This window comes from Zonotrichia leucophrys, chromosome 3 (assembly GCF_028769735.1).
Source record: "Zonotrichia leucophrys gambelii isolate GWCS_2022_RI chromosome 3, RI_Zleu_2.0, whole genome shotgun sequence".
NCBI lineage: Eukaryota > Metazoa > Chordata > Aves > Passeriformes > Passerellidae > Zonotrichia > Zonotrichia leucophrys.
In genome coordinates this window covers 44,271,638-44,292,521 of record NC_088172.1, presented here as the reverse complement: position 1 = coordinate 44,292,521, position 20,884 = coordinate 44,271,638, and the positions used below count along the sequence as shown (strand labels likewise).

Genomic DNA, 20,884 nt, shown 5'->3' with positions numbered 1-20,884 from the left:
AGGCTGGTTTGTACTGGTATTCTGTCTGGGTGGTGACCAGGAGGGCGAAGATAGAGGTCTGCATAAAATTTTAGCAGCCTTTCTGGAACACAGTCGTGTGTGTGTGTGTGTTTACACAGTGTATCATGCAGACATTAACTCACTCAAGCTGGGCTCTGAAGTGAACACCAGACTTATGGCTGTGTTTGTTGACAATGAGACCAAGCTGAGAAAAACACCTTTGTGCAAAGCAAATACAGCCACATGGGTTCCTGTTGGCTGTAGCACAAAGCCAAGCCCGTGTCTGCTCAGCACTTGACATGAGCAAGTTTGTTTCATCTGGACTATGTAGTAAAAACATTCCCTAGGAAACTTCAGATCTGTGTGACTCACTTGTATTCTTGTAAGGGAGCCTCAACAGATATTTTGAAGTTTTTTACCCCACTATATGAGTCTGAAAACAATTTCGAAAACTGGAAAACAGGAATTGTAAGGAAATGTGAAATTTCCAGCTATGAGATTTTTCCCTAATATACAGTTGTTCTCATTTCTAGTAACTCAAAAAGATGCACCTGAAAGACATGAAAAAACTGAAAGGAAACCTCCTCCCAAAGGTATTTATTTATCTATATTACAGGTTTTTAAGCTGAATTGACATTGAAATGCAAAAACTTTATTTTATTCAAGCAGAGATTGTAAATGTGTGTGAGAAATCAGCTACATGAAACTAAGATGAAATGAATATATAATCAGAATTAAAATGTTTGTAGAACATCCAGGGTTTAATTCTATGCTTGATCCCTTTCAAATCTGTTGCAATTTCAAATTGAGAATATAAGTATGAGCCATCATTTCACTGAAAAACAAGTAAGCCTACATGCAAGTGATCTGATATACATTTTCACTATAACTAGTTAAGAAAATTAATTCTCCATTATCCAGGAATACCTGGATAATGTCTGGGAGTAGTAACGCTCTTATATAAATCTGAATTGTGGTTTGCAATAGTTGGATATTCCAGTTTACATATAGATAAAATCAGTTTAGTTATCTCAGTGATTTAACAGAAATGGAGGTCTAGAATCTCACAGAAAGCATAAGTTTGGTAGCATACAAGTTTTGCCTCAAGGATGGAGACATTTAAATCTATGAAGAAAACAGGTTTATGAACTTTGCACTAAACAGGTTAATTTAAAACATATCCAGTGGTAGTTTATACTAATACTATTGGATTTTCCACTGGGGTGAACTAGAAACACATGCATGGGAGACAGCATAGGAGCATGCATGTCTCAGGTGAGAAAAAGTTGCTGACACACAAAAGCAGAAAGAATGCTTTGGGTCTCACCAAGCTCTGTGCAGCTTCAGCTGCTGATACTTACAGTACCAATGGTAATTCTCCTTGGAAGCCTCCTCACTCTGCTGAAGGGCATCTCATGAATTGGTCTCAGACACTCTCAGCCCTGAGAACTGGTGTAGAGTCAGGCTCAAAAACTCAAAACTTCTTGGACTGAGACCTAGAATCAATTCATGAAAGCAACCCTTAAAAATAACCGCACACTATTTTTCCAGCTTACAACAGAGTTTAACTCTGAAGTCTAAACTTGTACATATATACCTTTCCATATTTGTTTGCTTAATGACCAATATCTTTCTCCCTAGTTTATACCATAAAAACTATCTTGTTAGAAACAAGATATTATTGATATTATTTGGCATATTTTATCATATTTAGCATCAGCCAAGCTCATGGTGTAGCACTGAAATAAAGCTTCATTGGATCTCATATCTCTGTTTAATTCTGCCTGGTTTGAGGGGATTATAGTTTTCATCAGGTCTTACCAAGCTGTTAATAATGAAGAAATGCTCATTATTAATAGCACAATATAAAGTAAATGGCACTGAATGTTATGTTGGGGGCAGAGAATGACACTGACAGCTTTTTCTTTATTGTCTGCAGAGGAGAAGAAAGTAAAGAGCACTAAAGTGGAAGCAAAAGTCAAAAAGGAAGTGAAGGATGGAAAAGGAGAAGCAAAGATGGCAGAGAAGGTCAAGCAGGCAGAGACAAAAACAACAGAAACTGGGCTAATAAAGGCCAAAACGAAAGTTAAGGAGGAGAAAGCTCTTCAGACTGTAACTAAATCGGACAAGAAAGGTAAACAAAATGAAGAGGAAACAGATGAAGATCCTAAAAAGGTAGTAGGGAAGAAAGAGAGAGAATGGAGTTAGATCTGTCAAGGACCAAAGTGCACCCATGAAAAACAAAAGCACAGTACAAATAAATTCCACTTGAACCTCACACTGCTAGGACATGATTACAGAAAATAAAATAAGTTTAAGGTATATAATCAGAAGGCTCTAGATGGTTTTCATGGCTAAAGTTTCATTTTCATTTAAATCCTTCTTTACCAAGGACCAATTTCTCTTTGGATAGATTTGAGACTTTTTGGATTTGCTCAGTAGTATCTAACGTAGTAGATTGCAAGCAGAGTTTTTTTGAAAATTCAGACTGTCCAATAACCTATTGGGAATTTAGGTTTTTTTCTACATCTGCATGTGCCCTCTGTAGCCATAAAGAAAGTAGCAACAGTGTAAAAGGAATGTAATAATTTATCTAACATCATACTGTACGAGGCAATTAGGTTGTCAGGTGTTGTGCATTATAGTGATGTACCTGCCTCATATAACTTAATGTGACCAGCTTCCAAATTTCTTCCAAAAAGGAAAGAAATCCTGTTGGTCTAGTGCAAGGAAGAAATTAAGTGATTAAACAAAGAATCAACATGCATCAAGACTAGATGGTTAACAAGGTGTTAACTGTGTGCTCCACTTTGTCAGATCAAGCCTGCATTCTTCTAGTCCCGGGTTGCACAGACTGCTTCCCTGATTTCCCTGTGGCATTTCCATGGCACTGAGTACAATTTTGTATGAATGAAGGCAGCAGGACCTGACTTTCTGTATGAAGTGCCACCCTGCAGCCACGGGATTATTCTGACATTGAAAGAGGCAGCTCAGTGTTGCATAGAGCACCTATCTGATCCTTTCAGCTGTTAACCACAGATAAATTGCTGTGCCTGAACATCAAAGAAGCTGTCCCTGCCTGGATATCTGAGTCTGCCTGATCAGATTCTCTCAGAATTTCATAACCATTGCCCTGGACCCCTTAGGAGTTGCCTAAATTATACTTTTCTAGAAAACTGAGAGAGTTTGAGACGTAGCCCACTTTCTGACATACATAGTGTGCTGAACTAGTATTTTTTAACATTTGTTTGTATTCCAGTTAATTTTGTCCTTCACTTGAGATATTGGGACCTTTGAGGCATGGAATCAAAGCTGCATCTATCACACTGATTGCTGTGACCAAGGAAAAAGTTCAGCAAATTGTTCAGTTCACTTTGGGAGTTGAAAATCTCTTTCAATTTTTTGTTTGCTCTGCAAGAGTTTCAGTGCACAGTGGGGTGTGCTCCATACTGTTCAGGACAAAGCTCTCAAAAAGAAGTGCTGTGCAGATGACAACAAAATATTTTAAGTAGGGATCAAAGATTACAATAGAATAGTGGTGGTTTTTTGTTTGTTGGGGTTTTTTTTGTGGGATTCCCAACAACTTTAGCTGATAAATATTAGCAAAATGATCCATCTTGACATCAAATATTAACAGATCATTTTGCAAGTCTGCTTTAGAGTGTTACCCAGTGACTGTGCATGGAATCCCAGCAGGTGAAAATGTGAATAAACAGAAGGAGTGGAGGAAGGAAGGAGCCTTTTCAACTGCCTTTATTACTGCAGACAGGGCTCCCCACATCTAGTAGAAGCTGCATTTCCTACTGTTGTGCTTCCTTTTCCCACCAAAAACCACTGCTGCCCTGCTGGATGCTTTAAAAAATTCATCTTTATGTTTCAGTCCCACTGTGACCCAAGGTGAACATAATCAATGCAGTTTTTCAGAGATTTAAAATCAATGCAGTTTTTCAGAGATTTCCTGATCCTGCAATCTTTACTTGCTCAAGGGAGTAGTTCTGCCAGCTTATCTGAAACTGTAAAAAATACAGCAGTGATCACATAAGAGTTTTTGCATAGTTTCATACTGAAATTAAAATTTAAAAAGAGAGGTCATCTTCCTGGGTAAATCACATTAAGCCCAACGACAAGAAAATGAGTATTTTTATCATTAAGAATCTAGTCCCAAATTTTGACATGATCTTTTAGTACTTATATGAATATTTGTGTCATCATTACAGAGCTATGGGTGAAAACTAAAGTGTGAAATTTCCCTTTTAATAAAGGACTTTAGATTAAAATGGATTTTTAGCCATGAAGAGGCACTTGAAAAATCATATTCATTTAAAATTCCTTAGATTTCAATCTCTACTGATTGGTATCATTCCTATAAACTTAAATAGGATGTTATAGTGTACCTTGCTATGCCATATGGAAGTTATATTTTTGTTATTGAGAGTTTTACATTCTGCCTCCAATTTCTTTTTTAAATCCATTTTTTTAAGTAGAGCTGCTAAAGATATTATATAAGGAGAAAGTAATATAAAATCTTATTCCTGAGGTACAATCAAGATTAAGCCTTTTTTTAAAAGTTTATTCAGATCACATTTCCACAAAACAAAATAAACCCAGAAAAAAGCCCCCACAACAACAACAAAAAACAGATAAACAAAATCAACAACACAGTCTGGATTTTTTCTGGTCCATACTACTAAGCTTAAAGAATAGATTATTTTAATATCAATGAAATGGTGTGATTCTAGGGCCTTAGGCTATGTCTATATCACAACTCAAACAGAACCAGGGCAGGCCTGTGCTCTGCCCTGGCACTGTCCATGCAGTGTGCTGTCCCCTGCCATCATTTTGTTCTGTATCCCCTTGCAGTCTTTTGTACAGTGGCCCAGATGGTGCAGGAAATCTTCCTGACAGGCAGCAAGGATAGGGGCGGCTTGTTTTGGCAAGAGAGAACTAAGAGAAACAGGGTTTTGTGCAAGAACTGTGTCCTGCCATTTGCTTTCTGGGCTAAAGTGTTGGCATTGCTCCACTTTATTTATAAATACTCACTGAGACCCTATTGCAAGTGCATCAAAGTCAGTAGCTTTTGGTGGGCTTAAGGAAACAGATCTCTATGTGTTTTCTCACACACACAGTGTTTTTTGGGGTTTTTTTTTGGAATTATCATATAGACTTAGGGCAGATACTGTAGCCTTAAGGAAGGAATGCAAAGTTGGAGTCAGACAGAATGATAAATGCGAATTCCCAAATATAAAAGTAAAAATTATTATGAATATTCATCAGAGGTTTTAAAGGCATTGTTTACAGCCACAGCCCTGAGTACATGCTGAAAGTTTTGCCCCAGGCTCTACAATCCTTACTGCTATGGCTCTTGCCATCTCACTAACACAAAACAGCTGGCTAGGCTTCTATCAACTAGAAAAATTGTTTGGATATTTGTTGAGTTGGTAAACCTTTTCCTAATTTCTACATCTGCATAGGAAATAATGACTTGAAAGCAGTAGTTCTTCATCCAAGGACTGCTGGATCATTCAACTTAACAAAGCAGCAGTCACACAAATGTCTCAGCATCAAGTGATACTGATGTAGCAGTGACCTATGTATGAAAGTCAATGATGCAACGAGTGTCACAAACTTGGCAATTACAGTTTGCATTTAAATGTAACAGCAGTGCTATTTTAAAAACTTTAATTATTCCAAAGGCAGCATAATTTTATTTTGGAGTTGGCAATGGGGAGAGAAAGTGGCTTTGTGAGTAGGACAGAGATCCCACAGGAGGTGGAGCGAGGAAGAGATGTAACTTCTACAGTGTAGGAACTGTGCTAGAAGAGTCTTGGACACAGGGATGAATATGCTTGACTCAAGGAAAACTGAGAACTGACTTAGCTAACCACACCTGGAATTTAGACATCAACATTAGCTTTCAAAGCAAATGCCCATTAGAGTCCACTGGGGCAACAAGATTTTTTGTCTGACCTGCTGAAGAATACAGCAATATTGAAGTTATTTTATGCTCAGTTAAAGCTGATGACTTTTCCTCACCATTCCTAATGTTAGAAATTTTTATTAGGCTCTCCAGCTCTGTTTATGAGATAGATATATATATATATATATATATATATATAAATTTAATAGATGCATTATACAAATTTAATATATAAATATGTATTTTTAAAGATCAGTGTTTGGAAAATGATTCTGTAGTGAAACAGTAGAATTCTGTGGAAAATCTTGTTGCTATAGGAGTGTAAGTACACAGAGTTCTCTTTATATTCCCATTCACAAAATATACATATTTATTAAATGGGTAAAAACATATTAACAAAATACAGTGATACAAAACCTTTCTCTAAATTATCTATCAGCTGTCTGTGAAATTGGTCTTCATGGATGATGAAAAGTCTATGAGACCTGTGGCCAGGCAGCACTGTGCTTGCTTGCCTGGTACCTGTGCATGGGGTTAGGATATATGCCAAGCAGAGCTGGCCCAGCAAAAGAGGTGGAAGCTCTGGGACACTGGAAGCTCTGCAGTTCTTGGCTAGAGGTTTTGAGTTAGATCTGGACAACAAATTGTCACTTTCTAAACACATGAGCCCCTTGAAGGTCAGGAAAAAAGCCAGAAATATGTAATAAGTAAGACCACCTATGGAAAGGCTACTGAGATGACTTTGCTCTGCCAAACTTTATCTTCACTGTTAAATAGAAATGACATTCTAAATTCACTTTCTTCATTACTCTTCTTTTTTTTTTTGCTCTGTTAGATCAATATGCATTCTGTCGCTATGTGATTGACATGTTTGCACAAGGGGATTTTTATCCAGGTACTTTCCTCTATCATTGAATTCTGTTCTAATATTCTGTTTCCCTGCAAGTTTTTGCTCCTTTATGTATTAAAAGTGTGGTTTTTTATTATTGAAAGATCTCACAAGAGTAACAAAGAGTGTGCAAATAGTTTTAATAAAGCATAAGAGCTAATGGCTGTTTTCTTAAATCTTCTAATTTTCTGTCTACAATGCATGAATTAAAATCAAGGTTATGTTAAAAGTAGAGTCAATGGAAGGCTGTAGAAATTGCTGAAATTTTCCATGCTTCTTTTGGCTGAGACGCAAGAGGAAGGAGCTTATTGTTAATAGCCGATTATTTGGTTTATTGGGTTTTTTTTTTCTCCACAAATAGCAAGGCTTAACTCCAGAATGTTTCAAAAATAGAACTTTCATTGTTGCTAGTACATAAAATACCTTAGCTGATCCACCACTTTTGTGCTTTATCTTCTCTCTTCCCACATCTCCATGCTAATCTGTTCTAACACAGACACTTAATTCCTCACTGAGAAAAAGAAGATAGAGCTTCTAATGATGAATGAGCATCATCTCATAATATTAAGTCAGTCGACCCTGACCTTATTTAATAAATACTCTTCCTGCTGAAGTCTAGACATACTGTAAAGAGACATAACCCTAGGAGTGAAAAGCAATAATATTAATGAAAAGAGTTAAGGAGAGAATATTTAAGGACACTCTAAACCTTACCAGCTTTGTTTGTTCAGTTATTTGCTCAAAAAGCTCTCCACAGGTACACCTCTGAACTGGTTGTTGTTTTTCTTATCTCTGCCTTGTGGCTTACATCCTCTCTTGCCGTGCCCAGGCTCAGACAGAGCTGGGAAGTCATAAGGACGTGGCTGAGAAAGAAAGACTCTCACAAAGGGGAGAGGGAGGACACAGATTTTTGTAGAGAGAAAATGAACAAACTTGGGATTCAGTAGGGAGAGGGCTCCATCAAAAGAGAGTAAAATACTGCATCTCCTCTAGGATTTCTAAAGACATGCAGTTATAGACAGAGGGACTGCTTTAGGCTCAGAGGGGGAAAATGATTAGCTAAAGCTTTCAGAGACTCAGTCATGGTTTGAGTTAAAAAATAGCACCCTGCACCAATGTGAATGACCTAGTTTCTGGATTTACACGACTGTACCATCAACAATTCACACAAGAAATACTTTCATGGAAATCTTCAGGATCTTTCTTACAGTTGTCCTGACATTTACAAGCACCAGCAAAAAAACCTTTTTTTTTCTCAGAAGGCTCCCTGGCCTGTTTGACCCTCTCCTGAGGCAAATGTGCTGTAGGAAGGGACAGCTTGGGTTTTTCCAGTTGTGACTTTTCCAGCTACAAGGAAACTGGCAAATCCATGAAGGGGAGCAGTGAAATAGAGAATGAAGTCTCTAGTGACTTGAATTTCAGAAGATAAAGACATGACTCTTCCAGTGTTTGCCTTGTGTCATACCAGTGTGTTGTGACAGACTTGTGCAAGAAACCACAGGTTAAAGAGCTGAAAGACATTAAATGGACATAGGGTGATCAGATGGCCTTACAAGTGAATGAAAAACTAGGGTGACATGTTTAGATTCCAAAAAGTAGAAATAAGTTTTAAAGTATCTTAAATAATCTAATTTTTAGGTGAAGTGGAAATGGACTACTCCTTAACATCTCCCAAAGTCCACCTGGAGTTCCGTCTGTCAAGTGACTGCCTTTTGACCTCTCAAGTTACTTGTTGAACCCTGAAGTTAAATGCTGCAAATGGTTGTTGTGCTGAAGCCAGATGCATTTTTGTGGGAGGGGAAAAAAAAAACATTGACTTGAAAACAAGCTTTATTCAACCCATCAGCTGTGAAAGGCAATGCTGGAACATCCAGACTCCAGAAACACTACTCAGTGTTTCTGAGAAGCAAAGTAGAGGTCAAGTATGATCAGCCTTGATTTGTGGAAATCATTGAGAAGAGTGCCACCAAACAGTACTCGATTAGTTTGTTACTGTCTTTCTCAGACAAATTGCTCATTTTACACCATCCTTTTGTGAACAGAAGTATTACTGTAATTCATTTTACTGAATAGATAAATGTGGGGAAAACACCCTTTAATAACCCTAATATCCAATTAGAGTTACGATCTGGTATATTTTATCCTTTTATCTGTCTATATATTTTATGGTAAGGAACTTTGTCCAAACAAAGAGCTCTGAGTTCATATCAGCTGAGGAATTGAATTACAGTCACCTTGACTCTACAGTTCTTTCAAACATGGAATAATTTCTATCAATCTCAACATTACCATTTGTGAAGGGGAAAAAATTTTGTCATAGAAAATTCCTTTGCACAGACATATTGGGATTTTCTGTGATTGATTGCAACAAACATGAATTGCTGATTCCTTAGGCAAAATTTATAATGTCATTTTTAGTTATATCATTCAGCATTTTTTCTTAGAAAAAAATGTTAGTTAGCAGTGTTATTATTATAAAAAATCATATAAATTACTATAAGATTAGGGTTTTTTATATAAATATTAAGCAAGAATTTATAGAAAAGTAGTTCATTTTGTATGGCATTTTATAGTGCTCAAACAATTAACATTAAAAGTAAAATTCAGTTCTTTAGATTTCATTAATAAATACATTTCTTAAAATACATCAAATAATGCATTTTGTCGGTCACATCAATCTGTTGGAGGTCAGTTAATGCTTTTATATTGATTTTAACAAATGAAGCTGAAATATTCTTCACCTGCTCAAAGTTTCATCATGACAATGCAGTCTTAGCTATAAAAAATGAATGAAATGTACACAGGCAATTCAAGGAAGACATATAAGGAAGAATTTTTGCCAAGATGCTTCATGCAGCATTAGCTGGTTTTTCTCATTTCGCTGGTAGTATTTGTCCTTGATACTGACAAATTTCATGGATGTCCTCCTTCAATCCACAATAATTGTATCAATATAAAATAAATTCTAAGACTAATATTTTAATTTTTATGAAAGAGAAGTATTTGAGGTTCTCAGCACTTTACAATGATAATAGTGGAGTTTTAGCCATAAACTGATTTTTTCTAATCCAGAAGTCCTTCCCTTGAATATCATGACTACAACAGTGACCAGTTGGGTTCTACTGATACATTTAGAGGTAGACCACTTGAGGCCTACTGTACACAGTATAAAAAACTGCTTTCTGATTTTATCTCTTGAGAAATCGGCCTTAAAAATATTTTTTTTTATCTTCTGTCTAAAATGCTCATAATAAGTGACAATTTCTCAGAGGAACTGCTGAACCACCTTTCATAGATTTTCTGGTCCTATTTGTCCCTGGACTACAGTTGCTCAGCCAAGGCAGTGCTGTCTCAGCATCATTAACAAATCACTCTGCCCAAACTGCTTTGTACTCCTTTTGTCTGCCTGTAAAGAAGAATTAATATGCACTTCTTTCAGGATTAGTTTTCCAAGTTTTCCTTATAAAGATTAAAACCTTAGGTAGAAAGCTTGATTATTTAAGAACGTTAGCTCTGACTATGGTACCTTTATTTTCCTACTGGCATTTCTTTAGTCCAAGATAGCATTTTTGATGCAGAAGGTCACAAACATATAGTTTAGTGGATATAGTCTATTCCATGTATTTGATAATTTGTTTGATATTCCCATTTTTTTTCTCAGTAGTATTTCTAATGTTCTTATTCATAGTTTATTTTTTATTGGTAGGAGAAAGGGTTCTAGTTTAGTGGAAATTTTAAAACTTGTTTTCATAACTATTTTTTTATGTTAGAAAGTTTGAAATCCTCACCCACGTGGAAGGATTTCAGGGGCACTAATTGGTCACTCTTTTAGCATGGAGAACATGATACTTTAAGTTAACTGGATCGACTGTATTTCCTTCCCCCTGTGCCATAAGCCTGTTTCCTACTCTTCCCCTGCTTTCCCTGCAATGCTTGCCAATCTGGCACTCATCTGGCAAATCAAGTAGCTGTTCTGATGAAATGCCTGTTTTGCTTTGCAACTACTGAAACTGGATTCTTGCATGTCTCTCGTCCGCATGGCACCTCAGCATGTTGTTGTGCATGCTGAATTGAGTGGTAAGCATGTCTTGGGTATTTAGTCATGAAATGCACTTTTTTTCCCTCACAAGCATATTATCTACTTGTGATGTGATGTGATGTGATTTTCTTTTCTTTTTAATCACTTAGAAGTTTATTTTGCATGCATTCCTTTACTCTGTTCTGGTTTTGGTTAAATCACTTGCATTTCACAGTACACCTGACTCACTAATGGAGGATCTTTACAGTTGCTTAATTCACAACAAAGACAGTGGGAACACAGATGTGGTATTAATCACAGTTTGGACTTTCTAAGACCTTAGCACTGAAGAACATGTTTGCCCTATGGGGATTGTACCACTACATAGCTGTTTTCAATAACAGCTAGACTGCAAAGGAAAGTGGCCATATCGGTTCCTTTCATCAATGTACACTTATATTTATTGTGTATTTCCATTCCAGGGTCTCAAAGCCAGTCCCAAAGCCAATATGAAAGCCAATGTGTTGCAGACAATTTTACTTGTCTTATACTGTTGAAAAACATATATGACTTGGAGAAATTCACAAGGATTTCTGGCATGTGTACACTGCAAGAGAGTATCCCATAGGGTAAAAGAGTCATCACACCTTCTCATTAAAATAATCATTGAAGCCTCACCTTTTGCACTCATGTTGAAAAACACCCCCTCCCCCCTGCACCTCTAACCACCCCACCCTCCCCCCAGCAAACATGAAAAGTCAAGAAATTAAGGCAAATTGTGATGAGTATCCATGGGGAATCTTACAGATTGCTTGGTCCTGGAAAGTGTAGAGTGAAAATCCATCATGTCTACAATATTCTTCCAAGGCTTACCTCTTCCTCATTGCCAAGAAATATTCTGTCAAAGAGGAGGGACTACTGTTATTACACAATATGACAAGACAAGTTCAAGATATCAGTATGTTTCTTGCCATTTAATAACCTTAAAATATGGAGATAATGGTATAAAGGTACATCAATATTGAAAGATCATGGACAATATTACTGTGAAAAAAAAAAAAAAACATACCTAGAACGACAAAGCCTATTTTAGAAAGTAAAATGCCTGTATTTGCCGTGGGTGGGCTGTAGCACTGGAACTAAATACTTGCCCTCCGCTGTTCAGATAGCAAAACGCTTTAGGCTCTTGAACTATTTTTAAGTGTCACTCCTACTTGATTAGACTAGGATGTGTTATGGATATCTCAATGACAGGGAGTAACATTTCAACTTGTTACATTACATTTACATGGAGACAGCTTTGATATAGTTTCCCTGGGGATATATTTAATGAAGTGCAATTAGAAAAAGAAATAAAAATCTGTCATAAAAAATAAGAAATAATATTATTAGCTTGCTGTTTGGAGAAATTCAGCATGAAAATCTTTCAACTGAGTTATGGGCTTTCACATTTGAGAGTAAGTGCTAAAGGAATATTTTTTTTTTTTTCCTATGGAGAGATGCTTTCTGGTGCAAGCTACTCAATAGCCCTGTCCCCAGTGGTAGAAAACAAGCAAGTCAGATGTTTTTTTTGAGAAATACTAAAGCAAAATATGGGAGGCAGTGAGATGTTTCTAGTTTTACATTTTAAGCTTTTTACTTTTTTACTGCCTGCTGAGGGAAATAACGTAACCTAAAAATTTGAAAAGACTCATCTGGGTTTTTCTTCAGAGATGTCAGTTAACTGTCCATCCGTTTATCAAGAAAAAAAACTGTTCACATGATGAAACACTTGCCAACCCATTTGTTTCTGTGGATGGCATAAATGGTGATGATTGAATGAAAGAACTATTTATTTCTCTAGTAATGTCCTGGGAGAGATTTCAATGAGTTTGAAAGGAAAGAATTAATGAGCAGTATTTTTAAATACATGTATGAGAAACTGAAAATTAATTTTGAGTTATTAAAAAGTTTTCTAACTAATTTATTAATGTGCAATTCTTAAAATAAACATTATCTGTCATTTAGAGTTAAATATTGCTTCTTCAAACTTCTATCCAAGAAACTATGAGAGGACATCCACTGATCCCATTTTAACAAGACTCTTGTCTATGACTGCCCCTCTTCCCATCCCAAAACCTGTCTATTTTGTCAAACTCTGAAATGACATTGATCTCTCAAAGGGGATGTTATCAGCACAATCCTGACACCATCCCACAGAGGCAAAACAACTACCCATTATTCCCAGTTTGTACCATCCCACTGTGAATCAGAGCCAGATGCTGGCACATGAAGCTGCATCTGTCAACACTCTTATGGCACTTCATTGTAACTTGGCCAAAAAATTTCAAACTACTCACTCTCTTGGAAACAGCTATAAAGAGAATGTGAGGTATTCTGCTTCTGCAGAAAGGAATGAATGTCTTTCTTTGATAGTTCACTGTAAGCTTTCTGAGGATCAAAATTATGAGATACAAGAGAAAGCCACAAACCTTTGCTGTTGAGTCTAAAAATGCTGAAATGAGTCTAAGTCTTCAATTTTAATGGAAACAAACCAATTTAAGCTGTGAAGGCAGAGAAATTTGAGTAACCAAATTATTCTCACAATTGCATTATGTTTATTGCTAAAATTTAGTATTAAAAATATTTCACATAGTTCAATAAACAAGTTTCAAATGAAGGGTGATTTCAATGAAGGATCATCAAAAGACTCAACTACTTTAGTTTTGAAAAGTAAGCAATTTAGAAAATAAAGGTAAAAGTTTAATGCCAAAACACCCCTCCTAAACAGCTAATAGTAAACAAATAGTTTCCTATTTAAAATGTAAAAATAAGTTTAGCAAGGGACTTTGTAAAATAGTAATTGCATTTAATGACTCATTGTCATAATTGATTTCCAGTTAGAATTATTACAGCAGATACTGATGCTACAAAAATAAGTTAAAAAATGGAGGCATTCTACAGGCAGCTTGAAGCAGCCTCAAAGTCACAGGCACAGATTCTTGGAAGGGAATGTAACTACCCTGGTAACTACTGGAGAAGTAGCACAATGAGGCACAAACAGTCCAGGAAGCTCCTGTAAATTGATGACAGCTTCCGGACAGAGGCAGTGGAGGATCCCACAAGGAATGGTGGCCTCATGGTTACCATGGTTACCTCATAGTGACAAACAGGGAAGGCCTTGTCAGAGGTGTGAAGGCCGGGGGGCTGCTTTGGCCACAGTGACCGTGAGATTGTGGAGTCCAGCAATGGGCAGGGGAGAAGCAGGGCAGCAAGGAACATTGCAATCATGGATTTCAGGACAGATGACTTTAGCCTCTTTAGGGATCTTCTTGGAAGAATCCCATGGCAACAGATCCTGTGGGAAGAGGGGCCCAAGAGACCTGGTTGATATTCAAGGATCACTTCCTCCAGGCTCAAGAATGATGCACCCCCAGTGAGCAAGAAAACAAAGAGGGCAAGAAACCTGCATGTATGAACAAGGAACTCCTGTCATTACTCAAGTGTAAGCAGGAAATACACAGGAGATGGAAGCAGGGTCGTGCCACTTGGAATGAATACAGGGAGCTTATCAGAGTAAGCTGGAGGCAAGGCTCTATCATAGAGTTTCTTAAAGTAAACAAGACAGGCAACAGCATCTAAAATGCCAACCATTTCAGTAAAGCAGGAATCCTACATGGGTTACAGGCGAACATTTGCCTTTTATGAAACATGATAACCCACTATCTTCTCCTTCAGACATTTTTATAAGCCCAGGTTGTTAAAATTATTACTGAGCTAATGAATCTGTTGTATTTAGAATATAATTTTGAAAATTCTTAGGGGAGTTAGCCACCTTAGATTGAATCTCTCAATTTTTACAACAAGGAAAACATGTGCCTTTAAACACCTCCTGATGCTGAATACACTGAAACATTATGAAGAAGGAAAAAATGTGTTCTGAAGGTCTTCCACTTTTCTCATGCATTTTTTGTTAAAAATGAAAAACCTATATCTCTATTATGAAACTAGAAGTTACTCTTCTAATCCCAGTATAGAATCTTATGCTGTCTCTGCTGGAAAATGAGGAGAATCACTTTCAACAACCGTAATGGTACCACTTTACCATATCACATAGATAAAAAGAGCATAGAAAGGATCCAAAAGTACTTTGACAAAATACATTCCATCATGAAGCATTTCAGCTTAGCAAGAATTCCTCTCCTCTTCTGGTCTGAGAACATAAAATGCAGTAGAAGCTTTGGCCTAAACAACACATCCCTACCTTTTATGCCCACCTACTTATGCATCTCATCTGCAGCCACTGGGACTGTAAGCTGTGGCAGATCCTTTCACCATTCTTTCTTCACGTGCAACTTTCTTTTGATGTCAGCTTTCTTCCTGCATGTATCTGCCCAGTCAAAAAGATGTTTAACTTATGACATATACCTATAATGAGTCAAAAACTACTTTATTCTTTCTTCATCAGGAACCACTATTCCTCCCTCTGAAAATTCACCTTCCTTCCTATTGTTTCACTTTTCCCTTCAATACACCCAGTATTATCTCACAAAATAAATAACAGAAATTTCAAAAGGTGTTCAATGCCCACATACATTATACCTAAACAAATTTTTAAATTTTTTAAAAATTAGGTTTAAAACCAGAATTCTTCCTATATTTGAGATACATTCATACAATTTTTGGTGGTTTGGGGAGCAATGTGTTACCAACAGTATCTACAGTATGAAAAACCATGCATGGCTCCTTTAGTCCTGGAATATTTTGGTGGCATGAAGCATCATCTTTATGGACAACTGCAAAATAAAATGTTTGCAATTCATTGCACCTAACTTAGATACCCAAAAGTTAATTGCCCAGCTTTAACCTTTAACTGTCTTTATAGCCAGTGGTATGAAATAGATGCCTCCAGAGGACAATTTCATCCTAAGAAAGATGCCTAAGATAGAAAAGATGAATCACTCTTTGAAGGTACCAATTTCTCTCCATTGACTATAAATGGATCCCTTGGGTGACTTATCTAGATATAACTGTCTGAAAGTTAACTTTTAAATGTCTGGTAGTGAGACAGCCTACATACATTCCAGAAATATGCTGCAAATGTGCAAGCAAGAATTTTATTCAAATGAAGACTTGAAATGACAAGTTTTCTATAAAATTTGAAATTATGTTATCAGGAGCAGCTGTTGATGTAATCAAGGGAATAGTGGTGCCACTTGGAAAAAAAATCATTCCAGTTGCTATAGTGTTTTGAAAGTGAGTGAAAGGGATAAAGAAGAAATGGAGAGAAATATTTTCTTGAATAAATGTGGAAGATATTCCCTATCCAAATGATTCAAACAAAAGAAACCTAAACAATCTTTGCATCAGAACAAAAACTCAGCCTTTAGGGCTTCCACTTTCATAGAATTTAGAATTTTAGTTGTCATACGCTCACAATTTTATTTTTTTTTTTTTTAATTTCTGTGCGATCCATTTATGTATTCAATGGAAAGACTTGGTAAGTTAAGTCATTTACCCAAAAATCATGGAGGATGCCTTGAGCACCAGGGTTAAAACTCATGACAGTGAAACCCAGGACCCTTTGTTTGAAAAATAATTTCTTTAAAGCATAGAGCATCTTTCCTGGCAAAACCAAAGGGAAAAAAGAATCAGTAGCTATCAAAGCATTATTGGTTTAAAATAATCATGATCTCCAGTATTGCAGGTTTTTCTTCCGGTATTTCTCATATCTACATCCATGGAACTTAGCTCCCAGTGATTTCAGTGGGAGTGAATAAACAGGAGTTAGGAGCCAACACCTCTGCAGCTTTGAGCCCTCCTCTGATATTTGATCTAATAAAACCTCTCAGTTCTTTTCCCTCTAACTTCAAACTGCATTATTGAAATTTTAACTTCTGAAAAATGGCTGTGGATTCAGTGTCTTAAGTGATTGCCAAGTATAGACAAGACAGGTAACATAATCATTAACTCCTTGTTTGCCTCATTTTAGCAAAAAGACTCAGAGATATGAAAAACTTTGTGGCTCCGGGACAGAGATACTTGGATTTAGTTTGACTTCCAGTGATTTATTTAATAAGTATATTCATTATCCACAAATATCTGTAATTGTGAGAGATTATCAAAATTTGTAATTTTATCTGTAATTTGATTTTATCCACGTTAGGCTGTTTTTGTTTTGCAAAAAGTGGCATATGCACTCTTTCTTGAAGACAACATAAAGCATTATCATTCTTGTAACTGTCACTTATTGCTTTTCTGACTTGGGCACTGAATATTTCTTACATGTAGTTGGACTAAGGATGGTTGAAAATATTATATGTACAGATAAACCAAATGCAAAGAACAGAAATTACTAAGCAGTGCTCACATGGCATAGTCAGTGTCTATTGCTTTTCATCATAAAAGCTTATAAGGTCCCTCTGTTCTGTTTAATTGTTAGCTGCAAGTATTTAGTTGCAGCGTTTTCTGTTTTAATTGGATATTTCATATTGTGAAAAAAAAAAGCATCTATGCCAACTCCTGATATTCATGTTAATTATGCTAGGAGTCACTGTACATAATACCAATTTATTAAAGGTTATTTGGGGAGAGAAAGAAAGACTGAATATGTCTTTTCATTTTGTAATCTGCCTCTACAGTCCTTTTGTACTACACTGTGCTTATAATAACCCATCATTACCACACAATACCCCACAATTTCCACTGTCCTGGTACTTAGATCTTTGAGATGCATCTTTTGATATTTCTAGACATAACATGTAGGTTTATTTTTACCTGCTAACTGCCTGTGATAAATAATGCGAGGAAGTGGAGGCAGCAAATTCAATTTTCAATATTTTCAATTCAATTTTATTTTAATGTCAGGAAAGGCTATGTGACTTCTTAACATATAATGAGAAAACTGTTAATGCTTAGCTCTTAACTCCTAAATGACTTCAGTCTTCTGAACATAAAAATTAGAACAGTTTTCACAAATATGGATTGAACTAAAGAGGGATTTTGTGGTAAAAAAGCTATGTAAGGGAGTTCTCACAGATTTACTTTTGTAAACACATTAAACTGAAATCTCTGTCATGCATCTAAAATACATTGCATGTGTTTCTGGACCCATAGTATCTGCTTTAAGTTAAAACAGAAAAAAACCCCAAAACACCAATAGCTCTACCCATGCCCGTCTTGCCTGCCTCATTTGTACACTTGTTATGCACACTCGCATTGTGTGAGATACAAATGCACAGGAAAAAAAAATATATATATATCAAACAAATTCCCAGCTGTGACTTTAATTTGATTTGGTGTCTGAGTGAAAACACAGCAACTGATGTTCACACAATCTCCAGGAGTCTGCAACAATGATTCTCACACCTGTTTAATCGCCAAGTCAAGTATTTTCTGTTCAGAAACATCATTAAACCATGGTAGGAATTTGGAAATAGATGATCTTCAAGGTCCCTTTGAACCCTAATCTTTCTCTAATTCATTCTAAATAAATATTTTTATGTTTTTATATGTTCATGCATACACATGTATATAGTATATATTATATTATTACTACATAGAAACATATATAAGAATCCATTATCAACAACAAAGGATGAACTCAAATATTTATGCATTAAAAATAGAAGTCTATCAAGTTGCTGCTACTTATGTTTGGTGTCTTGAGAAGAGAAATTTAATCCTTCCCCTTACTCCCTTTCAAAAGAGCATTTGGAATATCAGTCTACTTCCTTCCTTCCTACACCCTCAATTTTAACATAGTAGTCCTTGCTTTCAGCTTAATAGGTGGATGGACACCCATAGTTGTTAGGTTATTTGTACAGGCCTGGTTTCATTGCCTGTGTGTTGGGGGAGTATCTCACAATAATTTGCTTTACTCTAAGTTAGACTCTATGTAGAGTTCCAAAATTATTTGTGTTTTTTAATGGATTTCAAATACATAGATATAGTGGAACATAGTTAGATTTGTCATTACCCATATAATCTCCCCTTTTCTTCTTTTCTTATGCATCATAAAAGAACTGGCTGATAGTGTGGCAACACTAAAATTTAAAAGACTGCATTGCTACTGGTAATCACTGCATATACTGTAGTGTAGCTTGTTCTTAAGTAATATCATCAGTCTATGCAAAATCAGAGTTTCACTTTATGTTGGGCAATTAACAATTTAATAAAGAGACACCTTCTGAGTGCAATTGAAAAACAGAAATATATGTTGGCTACTAAAATATACTTTCTTAAAAGTCTCATTTTATTATCCATCAATTCCATCCTCCCTGCCAAAAATTTTGTTTCAAATAGGTCATTAAATTCCTGTTTAGTATTTTTTCCCATTTGACATAATTTTGTTATGTGGCCACATCTAGATTACTAAATCAAACTCAACTCAACTGTTCTCTCTCTGAATGTGATTTTTTCTCTCATAGAGACAGCCACATCCTGTAGACTTCCTCAAGGTCAAAATGGGTTGGATGTATCTCAGCTATCTATTGGGAGTGGTCCCTGGCCCCTGCCAATTCCTGAATTGAGCCAATGAATTTTTTAGACACTGCTGTTTGGCACAAATCAAAGTTGTCAGAGGCCATCCAAAAACATGTTGCAGGATATGTAAATCTGAATTCCAGAGCCCAGTAATGTTCCCAGGCCCCATTTAATTGCCAGGGTGCATGAAATCTTTGTGCCACAGTGTGTTCCTTAGGAAAGAATGCCTAGATGGGGCACCAGTATTTTATTTCAAGAAATACATTCCAGAAAATGAGCATTTGCATTGTTCAGTACAGTTACATAATCTCACCTCTTGATCCTCAGCAGTTCTTTCTTAGTGAAAAAACAGTTTGCTCCTTTCATGCACATACAATAAACAGAGAAACCTTTCCCCAGAACTGTCACAGACTAATGTCTGGAGAGTAATGACTGAAAGCTGGGGAGAGACTCACCTTTAACTTGTAGCAACTGGCACATCAAAACAGGAAGCCTGGGCTAAAGGGTTGGACTCCATTATGTTTTCAGTCCTCTAAAAGCAAATTTGGCAGTCTTGCCTCATTCTGCTGATCCATGTCTTGTTCCAACGTTCATTAAACATTTGATTTTTTTCAATTTACTTTTCATAAAAAATGACTCTGCAAAGACAATTACTTTATTTGAATTATTTTTACTACCACTAGAGAATGATGTAATCTCTGAGCAGAATGAGATTTAGCTGAAGACATTTTGCTGTAGAAATAAAGAAAATGTAACAAAGTATTGGTGCTGTTGGACTGTAGGATTCCTGCTGTTCAAGGAACTGGTATATGGATATGAGGAAATGAACAGTCATAGGAATGGTATTTCCACATATTGCACTCTGTTATGGCATTATTTCTCTCCATATCCAATTGGAATATTCACCAGTCTGGAATGTCTGAATAATAATAATAATAATAATAATAATAATAATAACAGCAACAACAACAACAACAATAAGTATCTAATATTTTTATCCTGAAAGATATATTTAGACACTTCATTAAGGTTGCTGCAGACAAGTTGAACTCAGAAGATCAGGAATGAAGGAAAACTCATATAATTTGATATTATCATAAATCAGTTTATACACAATATTTAAATATGATATTTTTGACACACACAGAAAGACATTTCCTAGATTGAGAAAAGTAAGGTAATTAAAGTTTGTCTTGTATTCCTTATCATGCAATAAAAAAATCTAAAATATTAATAAACCAAGTCAGGATTAATTTATTCAAGACATCTCAATCAAGTTGATAAACACTGATGACAGAACTTTCCCAGAGCTTGAGGACTGTAGCTGATTTTTAATGAAGTATTCATGTTACTTAGTTAGAGTCCTAAACCTATTCAGCCTTGCAGCCTATTTCTTTCCTTTCAGGCTGTGGAGGAAGGTACTCATGTTTTAATGTGACACTTTTTCTCCTGATGAGATCATTCCCATGAGCCTAAATCCAAAATATTTCACTCTTTCTGTTTTCATCAGATGTAATATATTTTCAACTTTTTACAATATCATAATATGAAGGAGATACCTAAAGCACAGCTGCATGGACAGATGACACATGGAAAT

The 20,884-nt window shown here is 36.1% G+C and overlaps 1 protein-coding gene across 1 annotated transcript in view; it reads left to right on the top strand.

The window, feature by feature from the left end:
* The window catches only part of TRDN (triadin), a 223,354-nt gene that overhangs the window by 78,326 nt on the left and 124,144 nt on the right, over positions 1-20,884 (top strand). Inside the window, 3 exon segments of the mRNA XM_064707176.1 lie at positions 534-593; positions 1,940-2,134; positions 6,753-6,812. Of these exon segments, the coding sequence (XP_064563246.1) occupies positions 534-593; positions 1,940-2,134; positions 6,753-6,812 (315 nt within the window).